Here is a 15213-nt window from a genome sequence, read left to right as displayed (position 1 = left end):
ATTTGCAGATAACCCTACATCTATTTTAGATATCTTGAATAGGACCTTAACTAGATCTCTGCAAACAATTAAAATAGGTTTACAATCCATTAAATATCTATAAACGATTTAGAGCTATCATAACATGTAATTTGAAACATCTCTAAATGCTAATTTGGTTTGCTATAATTGGTAGCTTTGAAACTTTTACCATTTTCAAGGTCTGATGCAGTTACATCTGCCGCCCCACTGGGATCCGTGACCACTCGGACTCCTTAATTTCACTTGTGACCAGAGCTGGATTCAAACCGAGCCCTCCAGAGGTCGAGGGAATGAGAGGATAGTGACTGCTTCCCACTGCAGGGCTTGAACATCAATACCCTTAGCACTTCACCACACTGTTACTGTGTTATTGTTCACAACATTTAGTATTGTACTGAAATGATTCAATAGTTTCAGACCTTATAAACATAGCAGTTCCAAAAAAGCTTAAACACGTATTTACGTCACGTGTTGTGTAAAAATCTCATGGGATAACAGCAAGGCTCAAGTTGGAAGATAAAACTGACTTTTCAATAGCCCAATGGCATGTGACTACAAAAGATGCTTAAATGGGAGTCTCATTTTACACCCAGAAACCCGAGGGTATATGCCTTTTGTTTTCGATCAAAACATCACTGTACTATTTCGTTCCCTCAAATGAAATGTTTCTGGAAGCTTGTACTAATCTACCATGAAAACATGGATTTTGATTTATTGAAAACAACATACATCTCAATTGTTATCATTGGTTTTTTATAAAAAAAAAACTAAATATACCACAATAGGAGCAAGTAAAATTTATTCTGCACAAATATTGCAAAAGCTAGCTGAAAATAATATTTCTCTATGCAAAAGTATTGGAGGATTAAGTACAGCAGTGGATTTCATAGAACATGCAACTCCCTCATTCACAGCCAAAGTTGGTCACTTAAATACAAGTTTTCTTTTCCCCACTATGTACAAAAGTAGGTTTACTGTGCAGAATTTGCAGATCAGTATAAACATTTACATTCTGACCTGTTCATTCTAACATATTCACAGTATAGGAAAGCTTAAGGTCAGTTATGTGAAAAAAACAAAACAAAAAAAAAGGCCACAATAATGAAACTGCGAAAGACAGAACATTTATAGGGTGTCCATTTAGTTCCAGTAATGCTACCATATAATCAAAATATGAAAGTTATTTGTAAAATATTTTAAGAACACAATTTGTGTTGCATAAATGCTCCATCACCTGGGGTGTGGTAAAATTAAATATGCTTTCATTTTTTGTTTCTTCTTTCTTCTACTAACCCACTAATGCCGTTCATAAATGAAGTTTTGTACAGAATTTTCTATTAAGAGAAGTGCTGTTAGATTGTATGATACTGATACTTCTACAGCTCTCTATCTGTTATTCAAGCAACAGTCCTATTTATGATTTACTGAGAGGTGGTATTCTCCAAGGAAAGACATGCATTTTTAATATGCAGCCATTTCAGGCACTCGGTGGTCCAGTGAGGAGTAGAAGAAGATATAAGCAGCCGAGGACTTTACTGAAGATGCAGAAAGTTCTGACACGTCATGGTCATCAAACTTGTACCACCGCTGCTTCACAGCATTCTTACAGTAGGCAGTGTAGTGCCCTCCATCCAAGCCTCCATAATGGTTCTGTGATAAAACACATGAGAACAACTTCAGTAAAGCTTTAGAACTAAGAGTAACACATATTTCAGCTGCAGCCTTCATCACTGGTACATAAAATTCATAAAAAGGCACTAGCCAATATTTTCATCTGTAAATGAGTGTTAATAATGTGAAATGGAATGTGCAATGCATTGTGTAACTTTATTCAGATCTACTTACAGATACTCCATAGAGGTGATATTTTTTCAAGTTATTATTTGGGCCAATGACATATTGGGACATGCCCAAGTTTTCCAAAGGAAAGTCTACAGAAGTCTGGAGCTTCTGTTTCCACCGTCCTTCATATGAAAATCTGCAAGGGAAGAATAAGATCCATTGATGCATCGTCATTAAGTTAAAATGCATGCAATGCACCTGATTACATTATAACAAGACGCACATCCAAATTAGAGGTGTAATTTACAACATTTGATTCTATTAATTTAATACAAGTTCTACAAGGCAGACCATTTATTCAATCACATGGCCCTCTGGTTTAAGCATATGTGGGCAAGATAACACGGTGCACCAGTGAGCATAACAGTACATGTTAGAAGACTTTTGTTGAATTTGTCCCAGTAGGTATAGTATGTGCAGTAGGTATATGTAGTAGCATATTTGAAAGCTATGCCACAGAAGAAAATCTTAAAGCTTAAGCGTCTACTGTATGAAATTTAGTCATACCGTTTTAAATGCACTAACAGAATAGGTGGGAGTTTCCAGATTTCTATTTTCTTTGTTGAATCTCTGTGAGTTTTGCAGTGACTGCAAAAGAATCTGTTATTGTCTGTCAGCTTCTCCTCTTTGGAGAATAACTTCAGGCAGTCCTAGAAATGAAAAGCAGTGAAAACAGTTTTGGAGCAAAAACAAATCTTGATCTAAACCACATATCCTAATACAGCCAACACTAAAAGCATTAAAAAAATGACTATTTATTGACAAATCACACCTCAAATAGTGAGCTTATTTACTGTATTTGTCACAACTGCTTTCTGGCGGTGGTAGGACACAGACAGCATCAATTTGAAAGCAAAGTACCCTGCCGTGATGCTTTTCACTTCACTCCGACTATTAGATTGTTTTTCTTAACCATGTGTTTAGTTACCTGCAGTGTACACTTGTTTGAGGATGCTAGTGGCAATGATAAATACATGAAAGCTTCGAACGTCCTTGATTTTCTATGGCAAGTCAGACACTGTACTGTGGATTTGAACTGGCCTTGGAACAGAGCGACAATGATGGACTCGTTGAGCCTCTTGTGTTTTTCCCAAGCAAGGTCTGCTGCTTTGTTGTCATCCTGGTGGTCAGTGGTTTCTTCTTTGTACCTCTTCCTATTGTCAGCCTGGCGACCGAGAGGACAGATTAGCAATATGCATGTCCTATGCTTGGCTATAAACACATTACAGGTGTCAGTACATGAAAAATGCTGTGGATCAGAATCTCACATCAAATGCTCATGCATACGTTTCTAAGAATTTGATAAGCGGTTAGACATAGCCTCCAAACACGTCAGCAATGTGAAGAAGGTGGACACCTAACCATGATCTACATCAACTGCACGCAGAACAGCACCTCAATACAAATACCCATGCAAAGTTCAGGCAGGCAGTTCTGAAAATACAGCCCAACCAATCATAGGACAGAATTCAGAAACTAGGTCATGGTGATCAAGAACTGGCCAAGGAATGTCCGCACCAAATTTCAACACAATTAAAAGGAATGGTTCTCAGGATATAGCTAAAAAAATATTGGTACTCACTATTTACCTGATACAGGGGGTATGTAGCCCCAGCAGAGTAGAATTAATAAAATGACATTTCAAATCAGGACAGACAACGGCGGTCTATATAAGGGATTGGGGAGTTTATTACAGACAGGATATGAATCTAGCCAGCACTGAACCACTACGCTACACCCCAAAATCACAGGTAGGAGGTGAGGTGTATCTGTATCATGTGATTTTAATACTGTAGATACAGAATGTTAGTAAAATACATCTTCCATGGATAGAAATTATAAAAAAGCAGATCACCACAATCTACATCAACTGTATGGCTAGATCTCTCATTCCCAACACAGCATACTGTACATTGAGTACCGAAAGAAAAAACATGGATCACACCACCCGTGCAATTTTTATTTAATCACTGCAAAAAACATGGCATATAAAATGTATGTAAATGTTCATTTATGAATACAGTACTGTAAACACATCTCTGTAACACAGTCAAACACAACAGATGTTACTTACTCTCTAATTTGCCATCAAAAATGAAATCCCAAAAAGAAAAAGGGGAGAATGATACCCATTAAAGTTGAATTGTTTTCTTTTAAACTAAGTGACTTCACAGAATTTAATACCTATGTGATATCACTGATTAGTATATCTGTAGCCATGGCGTTGACATTTGAATGTATCTGTGAATGCCCATAGCAAGAATCATTATAGTGTATAAGCAGTTTTGAAGATCTACAAGTGTAATAACCTTGTAGACATATGGACTTACTTTATTCAGATCTTCATGGAGCCCATCCATCAGGAAAAGCAACAGCTCCTGTGAATCCTGCTGATCATAGCCAGCAAACTGGTCGTTGATCTTCCCAATGGTGATTTTGAAGTCTCGAGCACTTATGAATTTATACTGCCCTGACCACAGTGCCTTCATTATTACCCCAAATTCATCAGCTACCTCACCTTTATGTCCCAGAAAATTGGATCTGTAGACAGAAAATATGAATATTATCTTAACAAGCTACCAAAACTGGGGAGAGAAAATGACAATGATCAAGGTGTTCAAATGAGAGAATGTGAACAGTGAACCAATTTTAAACACGTCACCTGTTAATATCATCTTGATAATAGTTCCTGTGGAAGTATTCAGCCATGCGGGGCGTGTTGCACAGACACTGCAGGATGGAGTTCATGTAGCAGGTATTGCCGAGATTTCGAAGCCCAGTGAGAGCGGGCCCTAGGCCTCCGAACACAGGGTTCAGGTTACGGATCTTGGCTGCCGAGGGTCGCACAACAATTTCTGTTTTAGTGTAGTCAGTGAGGCTTGGGGGCCTGGGAAAAAAAAAAAAAGTGTCCCAAGTGAATCTTAACCCTTTGCGGTCCATTGTCGGACTGGGTCCGACATTGCAATTATTCCTCACAGGTCCTTTGTCGGACTGGGTCCGACATCATTATAGCAACACAATAAACGGGTGTCTAGTCGTTTTTTCTCCAGAAAAAGCCGAGAAAACCATTCAATTGCCGAGTGGGAGCGACAGGAGCCGAGACAAGTCGAAAAAAAGCTAAAAAAACAAAAAGGCCTATCTCATGAATAGTCATACATGGTATCAGGTATCAGATAACGGGGGCGGACGTAAGTAAACAAGTTGGCTGACTCAATCAGCGCACAGAAAACACTGACATTTGCAGAGCTTTTTTGAGATGTTATAGTAATAAAATAATGACTTGGATCGCATTATTGAGGAGTTTGGTGATAAAACGAGTGATCCGGAGATGATCGATCGGTATGTACGACTATTATTATTATTATTATTTATTTCTTACATAGGTGAACGCTATAGCAAACGAAAGGGTGGGGCGGGGCTGGAGATGCCTAGTGAGTGCTTTGTTGATATGCAGGGCCATTTAAACCCGTTTGACTGTGAAAAAAAATACTTTTAAACAGCGTGTCTAAAATTAACTGCGCGTGTGAAAATTAATTAGACCTGGCGTGCCTGACGCGCGATTAATAAATGGACCGCAAAGGGTTAAACCCTGCTGCTGAGAGGAAATTGCTGCTAAAAATATATATATATAAATAATAATAAAAAAAAGCTTTTATCAGGCTTCCCTATTCGTCAATCTGATTTAAGAAAAAGAGAAAGCAAAATAAACTGTCAAGAATAGACTTGGATCACTCTGGTTCTTTGGTATCCTTTTAGTCTAGCAGGCTACATATTTATTTGACATGATACTCTGTACATATTTGCCACAGTTGGTTCTCACAAACGCGTTTGTCCCCACTAATGTCTCACCACTCCACGTACTTGGTTTCCCGGTTGATGGTGGGTATCACAGGGACTTTCTTCTTCCCCTCCTCCTGAATGGCCTGGGTGATGTCTGGGGACGAATAGGAGCGTTTCAGCTTGGAGTGCTCCCTGTCCAGCTCTGCCTGGGGGGGCTGCTTTAGTTTAGCGGTGGGGGGAGTAGCAGGTGGAGTCGCAGATATACTCATCTCAGGCAGGTACAAGTGGACCATGTTTGTAGGTGAATGATAGTAACGGTAAGTACCAGTCACCGTGTCCAAAAACTGTAAGGAAAAAAAAGTTTCCGAAGATTGTAGTAGTCTGGATCTGACGGGGGTGGGTGGGCGGGGGTGGGGGTTCAAGTCCATTTTCCTTATTTTAACATTATTACATTTTTTATTGTGCTGAGAATCTCTTGGTTCTTTACGTTTCCCTAGATCACTGGAGTTAACTACTAAATCACATGAAGTCAATGGATACCAGGACACCTAATTAAAAAAATAACTCAAATTACCTTCATCCACCCATTTGGCAGTCCCGGGACACTTCGCCCCATCTCCTCATTTCTTGCTCGTGTTAATGGCTCTCGCTGGGGCTGCAACACATTTCAATAAACTGTATTTACTTCAAAAATAAACAAAATAAACTTTTCCAATCATTGATTTTATTAAGCAATGAGATTGACAAAAAACAGAGCCAACTCATTTGTCCTCACCAACCCCTTGAAGAGGACATTTCAAACCGAAGGAAACATATTTCTAAAACAGTTCTGAAAAAAAGATTGAACATTGCTCTTTTCATTTTCATATACCTTCGGTTTTTCAATGTCTTCTTCGGTATTATCTTTTATAAATCTTGTCTTTCGGCTCCCATTCTCTACTTCATTACTATGTTTCAAAGGAACCTAAATTGGGACAAGAGAAAGCTATAAAATTACTTATTTTTTTTAATGAAATGATGGATATGCTTATGTATTTAATAAAAAAAGGTCATAGATCTTTACCACTCATTGCAGGAATGGAGTTGGTTATCGTTCAGAGAGCAACTAACAGCAAAGTGAAATCGGCAATAGACCGAGATTTTTACCCATTTCTTAGTGAACACACTTTGTGTGTGTTTTTTTAAACATGCTATTACTTTTACCGACTTACTTCTGCAGAAGAAAATCCCAACAATCACATTTGTTCTATATTGTTAAATAGGGTTGCTAATATTTAACGATGTAATAAGAAGTCAACTACAGAAAATTATGCAACTATGAAAACGAGACAAGTGTATTGACTGGCAAAACACTATTATAATGTCTAAGAGTTGGAATGTGTGAAACGAATACATTGAGAGAGACCCACTTTGTTCTCATCATTGGTTGTAATATCAGGAGAGGATTCTCTAGAGCTCTTCTCCTGAGCATCTCCAGTGTGCTCCTTGTCCTGCTCTGCCTTTTCTGCATCAAGCCTTTCCACCTCTTCTTTGAGTTTGCGCTCTCTTTCTTCCTTCTCTCTCTCCTCCTGCAGCTTCTCTCTCCACTTCCTCTCCTCCTCCTCCTCTTCCTTCATCCTCCGCTCCAGCTCTTGCCTCTCTTGATCTCTCCGCTGCTCCTCCTGGTTCTTCTTGTCGAACGATGGCTTTATTGAACGGTCTGGAATGACTGGTCCATTTGGAACTGGCTGTTGGTCCTTGGCTGTGGCTTCATGGTTTGGTCTGGAACTGTCTGGTATTTTAACCGATGGCTTTTTTGTGCGGTCAAACTGAAATAAAAAAAAAATAAAAATAAATGTGTAATATATGTACAAAATAGTTTGGAGTTTCAGAGCAACAAGCACAAGTGCACAAACACTACCCACTGGCTATTAATGGATCCGTGTTCTGCAAAAATCTGTCTAGTTTAGGTTAGGATTTTCATTCAAGTATTTTAAACTAGAACTGCAAGCACTCCTTTTGAAGAAGATGAGAACCAACCCTGGATCAAACAGCACACACACCTGAGGAATAACCTTTGCCGTCACTGCAGGCTGCCTGGCTGACACATTCACAGGTTTAGCAGCAGAAGCCGAAGGAGACCATGGAGTCTGCTTAGTGATTATTCTTGAGGTCTCATCCAGCTCTTCCACGTCTTCCTTCGGAAGCTCTGCTTCAACAGACCCTTTCATTCCATTCAGCTCCAGAGAGGGCTCTGGCTCGGGCTCTGGCTGCGGCTCGGGCTCTGGCTCTGGGGTAACAGGGGCAGGAGGCTCCTCCAAGGATGGATAGCTGAAGTTCACTGTTAAAACACAGAAGAATAGCCTTGCACTTCTACCATAGATTTGCAATGAAATGAAAAACTTTCTTTTAGCTGACTACTGTAGCACAATTACCCCATGAAACTAAAACAGCAACAATCATTAAAAATAAATAAATAAATAAATAAATAATAATTTTAATGTAACTGTACAAACATAAATTCGCTTTTCTGAAAGTTAAACATAATATATTGATGAATATTAAAAGTATTCAAGCACACCATAAAATAAACAATATAAAAACACACCATCTGGAACATCTAACTCAATGTCCAGTACAGTAGATGCAATTTAACTATGAGTATACCTGTACACACTCTACTCAACTTATTACATGATGTGCAATGATAAAAATACCTGATTATCTAAGATGTACCAAGGTGTTTATTAATATTATCACACTTACAAGACACAGGGATAGTTTCAGTCCTTTCTTGCCTGGGCAGTATGACTTTAGCATTGGTTGTATACATGGGATAACACAAAAGCCAGCTTTCATAACCTCCTTCCAAGACGAAGGGCTCACTCTGTAAGATAGTCTGACTGTCCCACTGGAAGAAGACACACAGTGTATAAACCATGGACCATTATATTCACTTTAAGCTGTAACAGCAGATTTACCAATCTTTGAAAACAAACAAAAAAAAAAAAGTACTGTATATTTTAATGTACTGTATATTTTGTCAGTTTTTTAAATAAATAATTTCACAATCCTTTTTTGTTCTGTGTGTATTCATACAGGTGTGCTCATCTGATTTTCAACTGAATTATGCAAGATTCATATAAAGGTATAATTAATTTATAATAAATCCCCAGCCAATATGACCAAGTGTGAAATGTTTATTTAAATGTATGTGTACTACAAATTCATTTGATAGGCATTTACTAATAAAATATGTTATTGCATTACTGCCAGTTATTCACCTCTTTATTTAAATGTCCCATTTTACCTAAAGAAGAGACCTTTGAGGTCTTGAAAAACATGTGCTTATTTATAAATCTAATAAATAGCATCAAGTCTTCAAATCAATCACATTTGTTATAAGCTGCTGCTGTGCAGTTTATCAGCACGACAATGGACATGTTGCCATTAGCTAGAGTAGGAAAGCAAAGCAAAGCAAAGCGGGCACTCCAAACCTTAAACAGGGCGTCTTTTAGACTCTGCAGAGTTGTCCCTAGCTTTAGATCCTTCACAGAGCTGAACCAGTCCAACATAACGATGTAATCCACAACCCCCCGCTGCTTCCACTGCCCTTTGGATTCCTCTGGCAACTTGGCCTCAATCAGGTTTACAGTTATTCTGATGAAACAGAACACCAGTTGAGCTTCTGACATGACCCGCTTCATAAGTGTACAGGATTTCAAAGCATGCCATTTAGCAAAACGCATGGATGTACAGTGCAGAAGACAAAGAATATCATGTGCAAGTAAACAAGACAATACAATCTTGTCAGGGTTTTAAAAGTGTTATACATTTATAAAATTATTTGTTTCTACAGCTGTGATTAGCCTGCATTCCATTACTACAGCATGATTTGACATATATGGTCAGTTTGGGTTATTGTGATACAGAATACTGTAGTAAAATCCACTAGGGACCTTTTTTAATTTAACTAAGATTATCAACAACAACCAAAAGCTTTCCTAAGGATATCTGAAACCTCAACCTAATTCTCTGTATCTGATAAAAATCTGTTTTTGATATTGTTATTATTAGGATCGGCATATTCTCTTACCCAGGACTGACAGCCTCTTCAGGAACGCTGATGCAGCTCTGGGTAGACACTTGCATTCGTGACTCTTGGTAATCATTTTGACTCCTTGCATCCATGACAATGACACTGATTCTTGGATCCTGCAGCATTTTGAAGAGTTTTTCAGCTGTGATTCCTCCTGGGGGCAAAAGTCTGTTTGAAGTAATTTCTATTGAGTACCATAATGCTTCTATCAATACTGCAGTTAATCTGTAGGTAATAAATTATCACATTCAATCTAAAACGTATCTTACATTTTGATAGGCTATGAATGTTAATTTCTTTTTTTTCACATATTACATAAGAAATGTCTGTAAATAGCATGTCTGTAGGGTCAATATTCGTAACGGAGGACAATCCCCTCTTGCCTAGTCTTGTTATGAACTGTTATAAAGAACCGATTGAAGGGGAGACTTACAGTAAAAATAAGGCCACATGGACAAATATAATATCTTACATCATGTGTTTAATTTCCAGTAAAGCAACATATATGTGGACAAATAAAACTGGAATTGTATCCAGACGACTTCTTACCTTTAGTTGTATCACTTTCTACCTTCTTTGCATCTATTGGATCCCCTTTTATCTAAATCCCAAACATAGAATGCATGTTTACATTAATTATTAATACAAGACATTTCAGTCCATCTGTTGCTAATTATTTGCAGCTGATACAACCTGGTCCTCATCTCAATTATAATCTGTTTCTTGGCCTGCACAGTAATAAATTACAAGCTGGAAACACAGTGGCCCTTGATACATTAGCCAACCCCTATTCCAAGCCAAAATATTCAAAAACAAGCTCTGTAAATAATTAGCATCAAGTAACCCGGCTCTTGAGAAAAGAAAATATTACAGCTCACTAGCCTTTGCTTTCAGTTTTAGCAATCATATTCTAAGCTTTGGACAGGAAGGATGTTAAAGTCACATGTCTCCTATTTCTTCCCAATGTTCCTCATGGTAATAGGGATTTGCTTATGTGCAAATATTTTCCTTTAGCTGGCAATCCTATATTCATAAAAAAAAGACTCAACTGTAAAAAGCAAAACATCTCTTTGCAAAATGTCTTTCTTTTCCATGAACGGGTCCAATGATGTCTGCATTTGAAAACAGACTGAACTCACAAACAAAAGCCAGGCATCCCCCTGCCACAGCACCTTCAAGGAGCACACACACTCTCACTGTACCTTCTTATTTTCTTTCCTGAAACCTGGCAAGTCCTTCAAGGCACTCTTCCCCGAGTCCTCTTCCTCATTTCTGAATTTTTCCTGTTTTTTCTTTTCTTCTTGCCTTTCTCTTTCTTCAAGCCTTTTGCGCACTTCGGCTTCCTCATACCTAAATAGCAAGAAACCATTAGCAGTACCTGTATAACTATGTATTTATTTGTTAATTATTTATTAGCATTGCATAAACTAGCTGCTCTCATGTACCGAAAATCAGGAAGATCTGGAATAAATCAAGTGGGGCGATGAGGGAAAGACCACGTGACAGCTTGGACAGACAGCTGACAGGAGGAAATTCTAATTTCAAATGTGTTTATTTAACCAGAACAGAACCCTTGAGATATACATCTTATTTACAAGGGGGTCGTGGTACGAGAAGGCAGCAAGAAATAACATTATAAAACCTTTGGCAAAAGTAGATGAATCATTCAAACACTTCATAAAAACAGTAATAGACCACATTGGGGCCGTTTAGGGTTAGCCACTCTAGCTAGCAGTTTTCACATTGAACAAGATGCTGGAGACACCCACTTGAGGCTTCTAATACAGTAAGAAGGATAATCCCCCTCCAGTCAGTGAGAGTGGAGGCGGAAGATTACTCAAATTTAGATAACATGGCTAACAACTTGGGAAAGGAAATGGACATGAGAACGAATACCACTTTACAACAGACAGCCCAATTGTGCAGCTCAAGATCTGTAGTGAGAGCTCTTGGAGAAAGCAGAGTCCAATATTAGCATGGAGCAAACAACAGCTACTGTACTATTGTCACCAACTATGTCATTTCCGAGTATTTATTCTTCCTAGATGATTTCAATCAGAACACCAGCATTGTAGTAGGAAGGAGAATGAACTGGATAGAGTGTGATGTTTACAAGAAAAATTTATCTATCTCCTTAGAAAACTTCCCAGAGTAAAAGTTGACAAAATAAGTAATTCCTTAGTTGGATTTACCTATGATGTGCGATTAAAAATATCAAAACACTCAGGGATATGTTGAAAAAAAAATGTATAGCGATTACTATTTACTTGGTTAAACTGAATATATGAGCTATGTACCATGGTGGGTGTTTTAATAAAATAAATAACACAATACAACAACTACTTAAAATGTCATTGTGCATTATAGTGATCATTGAAAACAAGTTACAAAAAAAAACAACAGCTAAAATTGCAATACACACAAAACTGACCTGAGCTTAAGACTATCTGACAGCTTCTCTGCTTCTTCGATAGCCTTTTTAAAGCTTGTTGGTCCAAGGATAGAGAGGTAATATTCCTAGAGAAATGGAAACTTATAGTTTAACATTATAGGCAGCTAACACATCAGAGGACAATTAACACACTATTTACACATCATACTTTTATAATACTAACATTTAAGGGAAACAACCAACCACCATAAGCCAACAGTTGGGATATGAGCAACATGGGGATGAACCTGCTAATAATCTCACAAGAAAGAACATCTGAAAACCATGCTTGGCTGCACCATTCCTCCCTTTCAGTACAATTTACAATCTCAAACTGTAATTATTCAATGTCAGGACTAGTTTTGAGTTTTTGGACTACTGTTCACAGAATGAAAGAAACTATATCAACTAATTTTGTTTATATGCAAAGTATATAAGTATACCCCAAAAGACTTCCTTGTACCATGTTTGCAACAGGATGTAAATGAAAAATAACCCAAACTTTCTGATTGCATTCTAGCTGGGTAACTACAGTTACTGCATGGAAACAATGGAGAATGGCAATTCATCACGCCTTCGAGCTAAAGCTATGTACAACTGCAAAAATACCAAAACTTTACTTTATAATTCATGTTACTCATATTCCTACTGTACCAACCCTCCCCTAAGGACAAAAAAAAGGGTAGTGCACTACCTGCTGTTGCTTGAAGTCTGGTCGTTTTTTAATAAGCTCATAGACAGACAGATACTTCATATACAGGACATATGCCTTTTCTTCATCTCTGTCTAAACGACACTCCTCTGCCGTCTTAAAGATTTTACATGCGCTCTGAACATAGCTTTAAAAAAAAAAGTGTGTTAGGCAAAAATTGAACATGCCTCAGTATATTCTGAACTCTTTAAAATAAAATAAAGAACATGATGAGAAATTTAAATCTCAATTTTTTTGCAAGACATGTACTCAAGACACTGGAAATACTTTACAATATCTGCAATTGCTACCCACCTTCTTGTATTGATTTTGTCTGCTCTAATCTCAGCCTTCTTGTTTAGCTCACCCAAAGAGGATGAAAGGTACAGCTCCTTCACACCTGACGACACTCCTGGCATGTTTGCAAATATTAACTGCCAGCACAAAATGACTTCACATACTCCTGTACTAGCTCATGGCTGAGTTACCTGCAAAAAAGTAAATAAAAAGCATCAAACATCTTAAAATGTTTTTTCTCCTAACGTTCCACAGTACTTATCTGTTGAAATGCAAAATGTACCCAACAATTACACAGGCCAAATTAATATTCCATTATATACACTATGTGCTACCTTATACTGTAGTTATGTGTGTCGGTGTTATGGTGTACATGAAGGTTACTCCGCCTAAACCAAGCCTACCCACAAACACAAAAAAACCCAAAACATTTATTTGCACCTCACTTTGGAACAACAACAAAAAACATATTGCAAGGTCAGTGCCAGGCTGCCTTATCTCACGAAAATATTACAGAATAGTACTTCCTTTAGACTCTGTATATACCAATAACGAACATTGAAGCACCATTTGTGTCAGCTAACGTTGCATTTTAACATGAATAATTCAAGGTTTTCCATGAACTCTCGAGTGCCCATATATTCGAAGTATAAATGGCAGTCCGGCTCTGGCTGTAACAATAAGCATTCAAAACTGACACCCCATAACCTGCTATTACGGTTCCACTAAGTATAATGGCATGCATTCCCGGCATTAGACAGACAAACTTTGTTGAGCAGCAACAGAAAGGGACTCGCATAGAGTCTCGTATTACAATACTGTAACGTGTGGTCTAAAACAAATACATAGCTAATGCCTGGCTGCTTAATGGATACAGTTATTTAAACGGAATTCACAGAACGCATGGTTAGTTTCTGATTCGTTTTAGGGAAGTCTGACTACCCACAATGACACCTAACGCAATGTAAAACATTAACGTAAAACATTATTCGCAGCTATATGAGTATCACGTCAATAATCGTCCAATGTATTCTGATCCACGGCGTGTACAAAACACAAGTAAACAAACGTGTGAAATATATTAAAGCGGCTTCAGACACACAGGGAAGATTACTTGTAGTTGTAGGGCCTTAAATGTATCCAATAATAATCAACAACATTAAAGACGCAGACCAACATTTTCAGCCTGTTTGAATCACACGACACGAAAACATCATAATTGTTTTAAAACTTACTTTTAAAAAAATCACGCACGCAGCATTTCTCAACACTTAGAAGTTGTCAGTCTGTGTTTTTGTAGCGCAGCTGATTTCCGGAACAAAACCCCTTTGCGTTTCTGTCACTCACACACAGCTCTTAGACGTCATAGAGTCAGGAGGTGGAGATTCAAACTGAGGCAACTTTATTCATATCAACTGCGGTGTCGCTGACGTAATTCATTTTAAAAGGAACTTTCCAAATCCACAAAATATACAGTATAGTTACTGGACTTGTGTTAAGGTTTACAGACATTAAATCATACAGAATATCAACGACGCAAAAATAAAATAAAAATAAAGGCAATCGTTAACAATAGAGTGAAATACCTCTATTTCAAACACTAAAGGCACATATACAAATGGTCCCGACAGAGGGAAGTCTCCATATGTTTCGGTATCTCTTAGAAAAAGGCAAGAAAATCGAGTGATTTAACAAGGGAGGATAGTGGGGCTGAGAATCAGGGTTGGGGCACAGTATACACGGCCTGATATAATCCAAGTCATTAATTATGCTCTCTATACATTGCCTGTGCCTGATGTTAAAAACCTCTGCAACTCATTGTGTTTTGTTTGTTTGTTTTTAAGCACAACATATCAATATTTTTGCTGCATGAAGCAGACATTTTACATTGTCTGAAGGTCCCTTTTGTGATGCTGACACGAGTAAGATTATAGTAAACCGATTTTTGACATGGAAAGTCTGACTGTGCTTTACATATGAACTGGCCTGTTCTCAACACGCAGCCCATTCAATGACGTCACCAGTGGCAGGCACGGTTGATTTAATCCACAACAGGGTCTTTTGAGCTATATA

The 15213-nt window shown here is 37.9% G+C and overlaps 1 protein-coding gene across 4 annotated transcripts; it reads right to left on the bottom strand.

Annotated features, from left to right (window-relative positions):
- Window positions 1–803: 803 nt before the first annotated feature.
- LOC117428240 (ubiquitin carboxyl-terminal hydrolase 8-like) lies at window positions 804–14528 on the bottom strand. 4 transcript variants are annotated; one of them, XM_058995083.1, is made up of 20 exons: window positions 14376–14528; window positions 13159–13331; window positions 12847–12991; window positions 12153–12238; window positions 10924–11071; window positions 10271–10322; window positions 9719–9875; window positions 9120–9282; window positions 8389–8533; window positions 7686–7963; window positions 7053–7451; window positions 6515–6607; window positions 6218–6298; window positions 5725–5987; window positions 4526–4750; window positions 4194–4404; window positions 2792–3028; window positions 2371–2513; window positions 1867–1999; window positions 804–1671 (listed from the first exon to the last, which is right to left on the bottom strand). In XM_058995083.1, exons 2-20 carry the CDS (start codon window positions 13260–13262, stop codon window positions 1483–1485), a joined length of 3252 nt encoding a protein of 1083 aa, XP_058851066.1. In that variant the 5' UTR covers window positions 13263–13331; window positions 14376–14528; the 3' UTR covers window positions 804–1482. The 4 variants fall into 4 exon arrangements, with proteins under 4 accessions (XP_058851066.1, XP_058851067.1, XP_058851068.1 ...); XM_058995084.1 differs by having other exon boundaries at window positions 9719–9872; XM_058995085.1 differs by lacking the exon at window positions 6515–6607.
- Window positions 14529–15213: the final 685 nt, after the last annotated feature.

The sequence above is a fragment of the Acipenser ruthenus genome, chromosome 21, assembly GCF_902713425.1.
Source record: "Acipenser ruthenus chromosome 21, fAciRut3.2 maternal haplotype, whole genome shotgun sequence".
NCBI classification, from domain to species: domain Eukaryota; kingdom Metazoa; phylum Chordata; class Actinopteri; order Acipenseriformes; family Acipenseridae; genus Acipenser; species Acipenser ruthenus.
The sequence above is the reverse complement of the archived record's forward strand: the minus strand, read 5'-3'. Positions and strand labels throughout refer to the sequence as shown.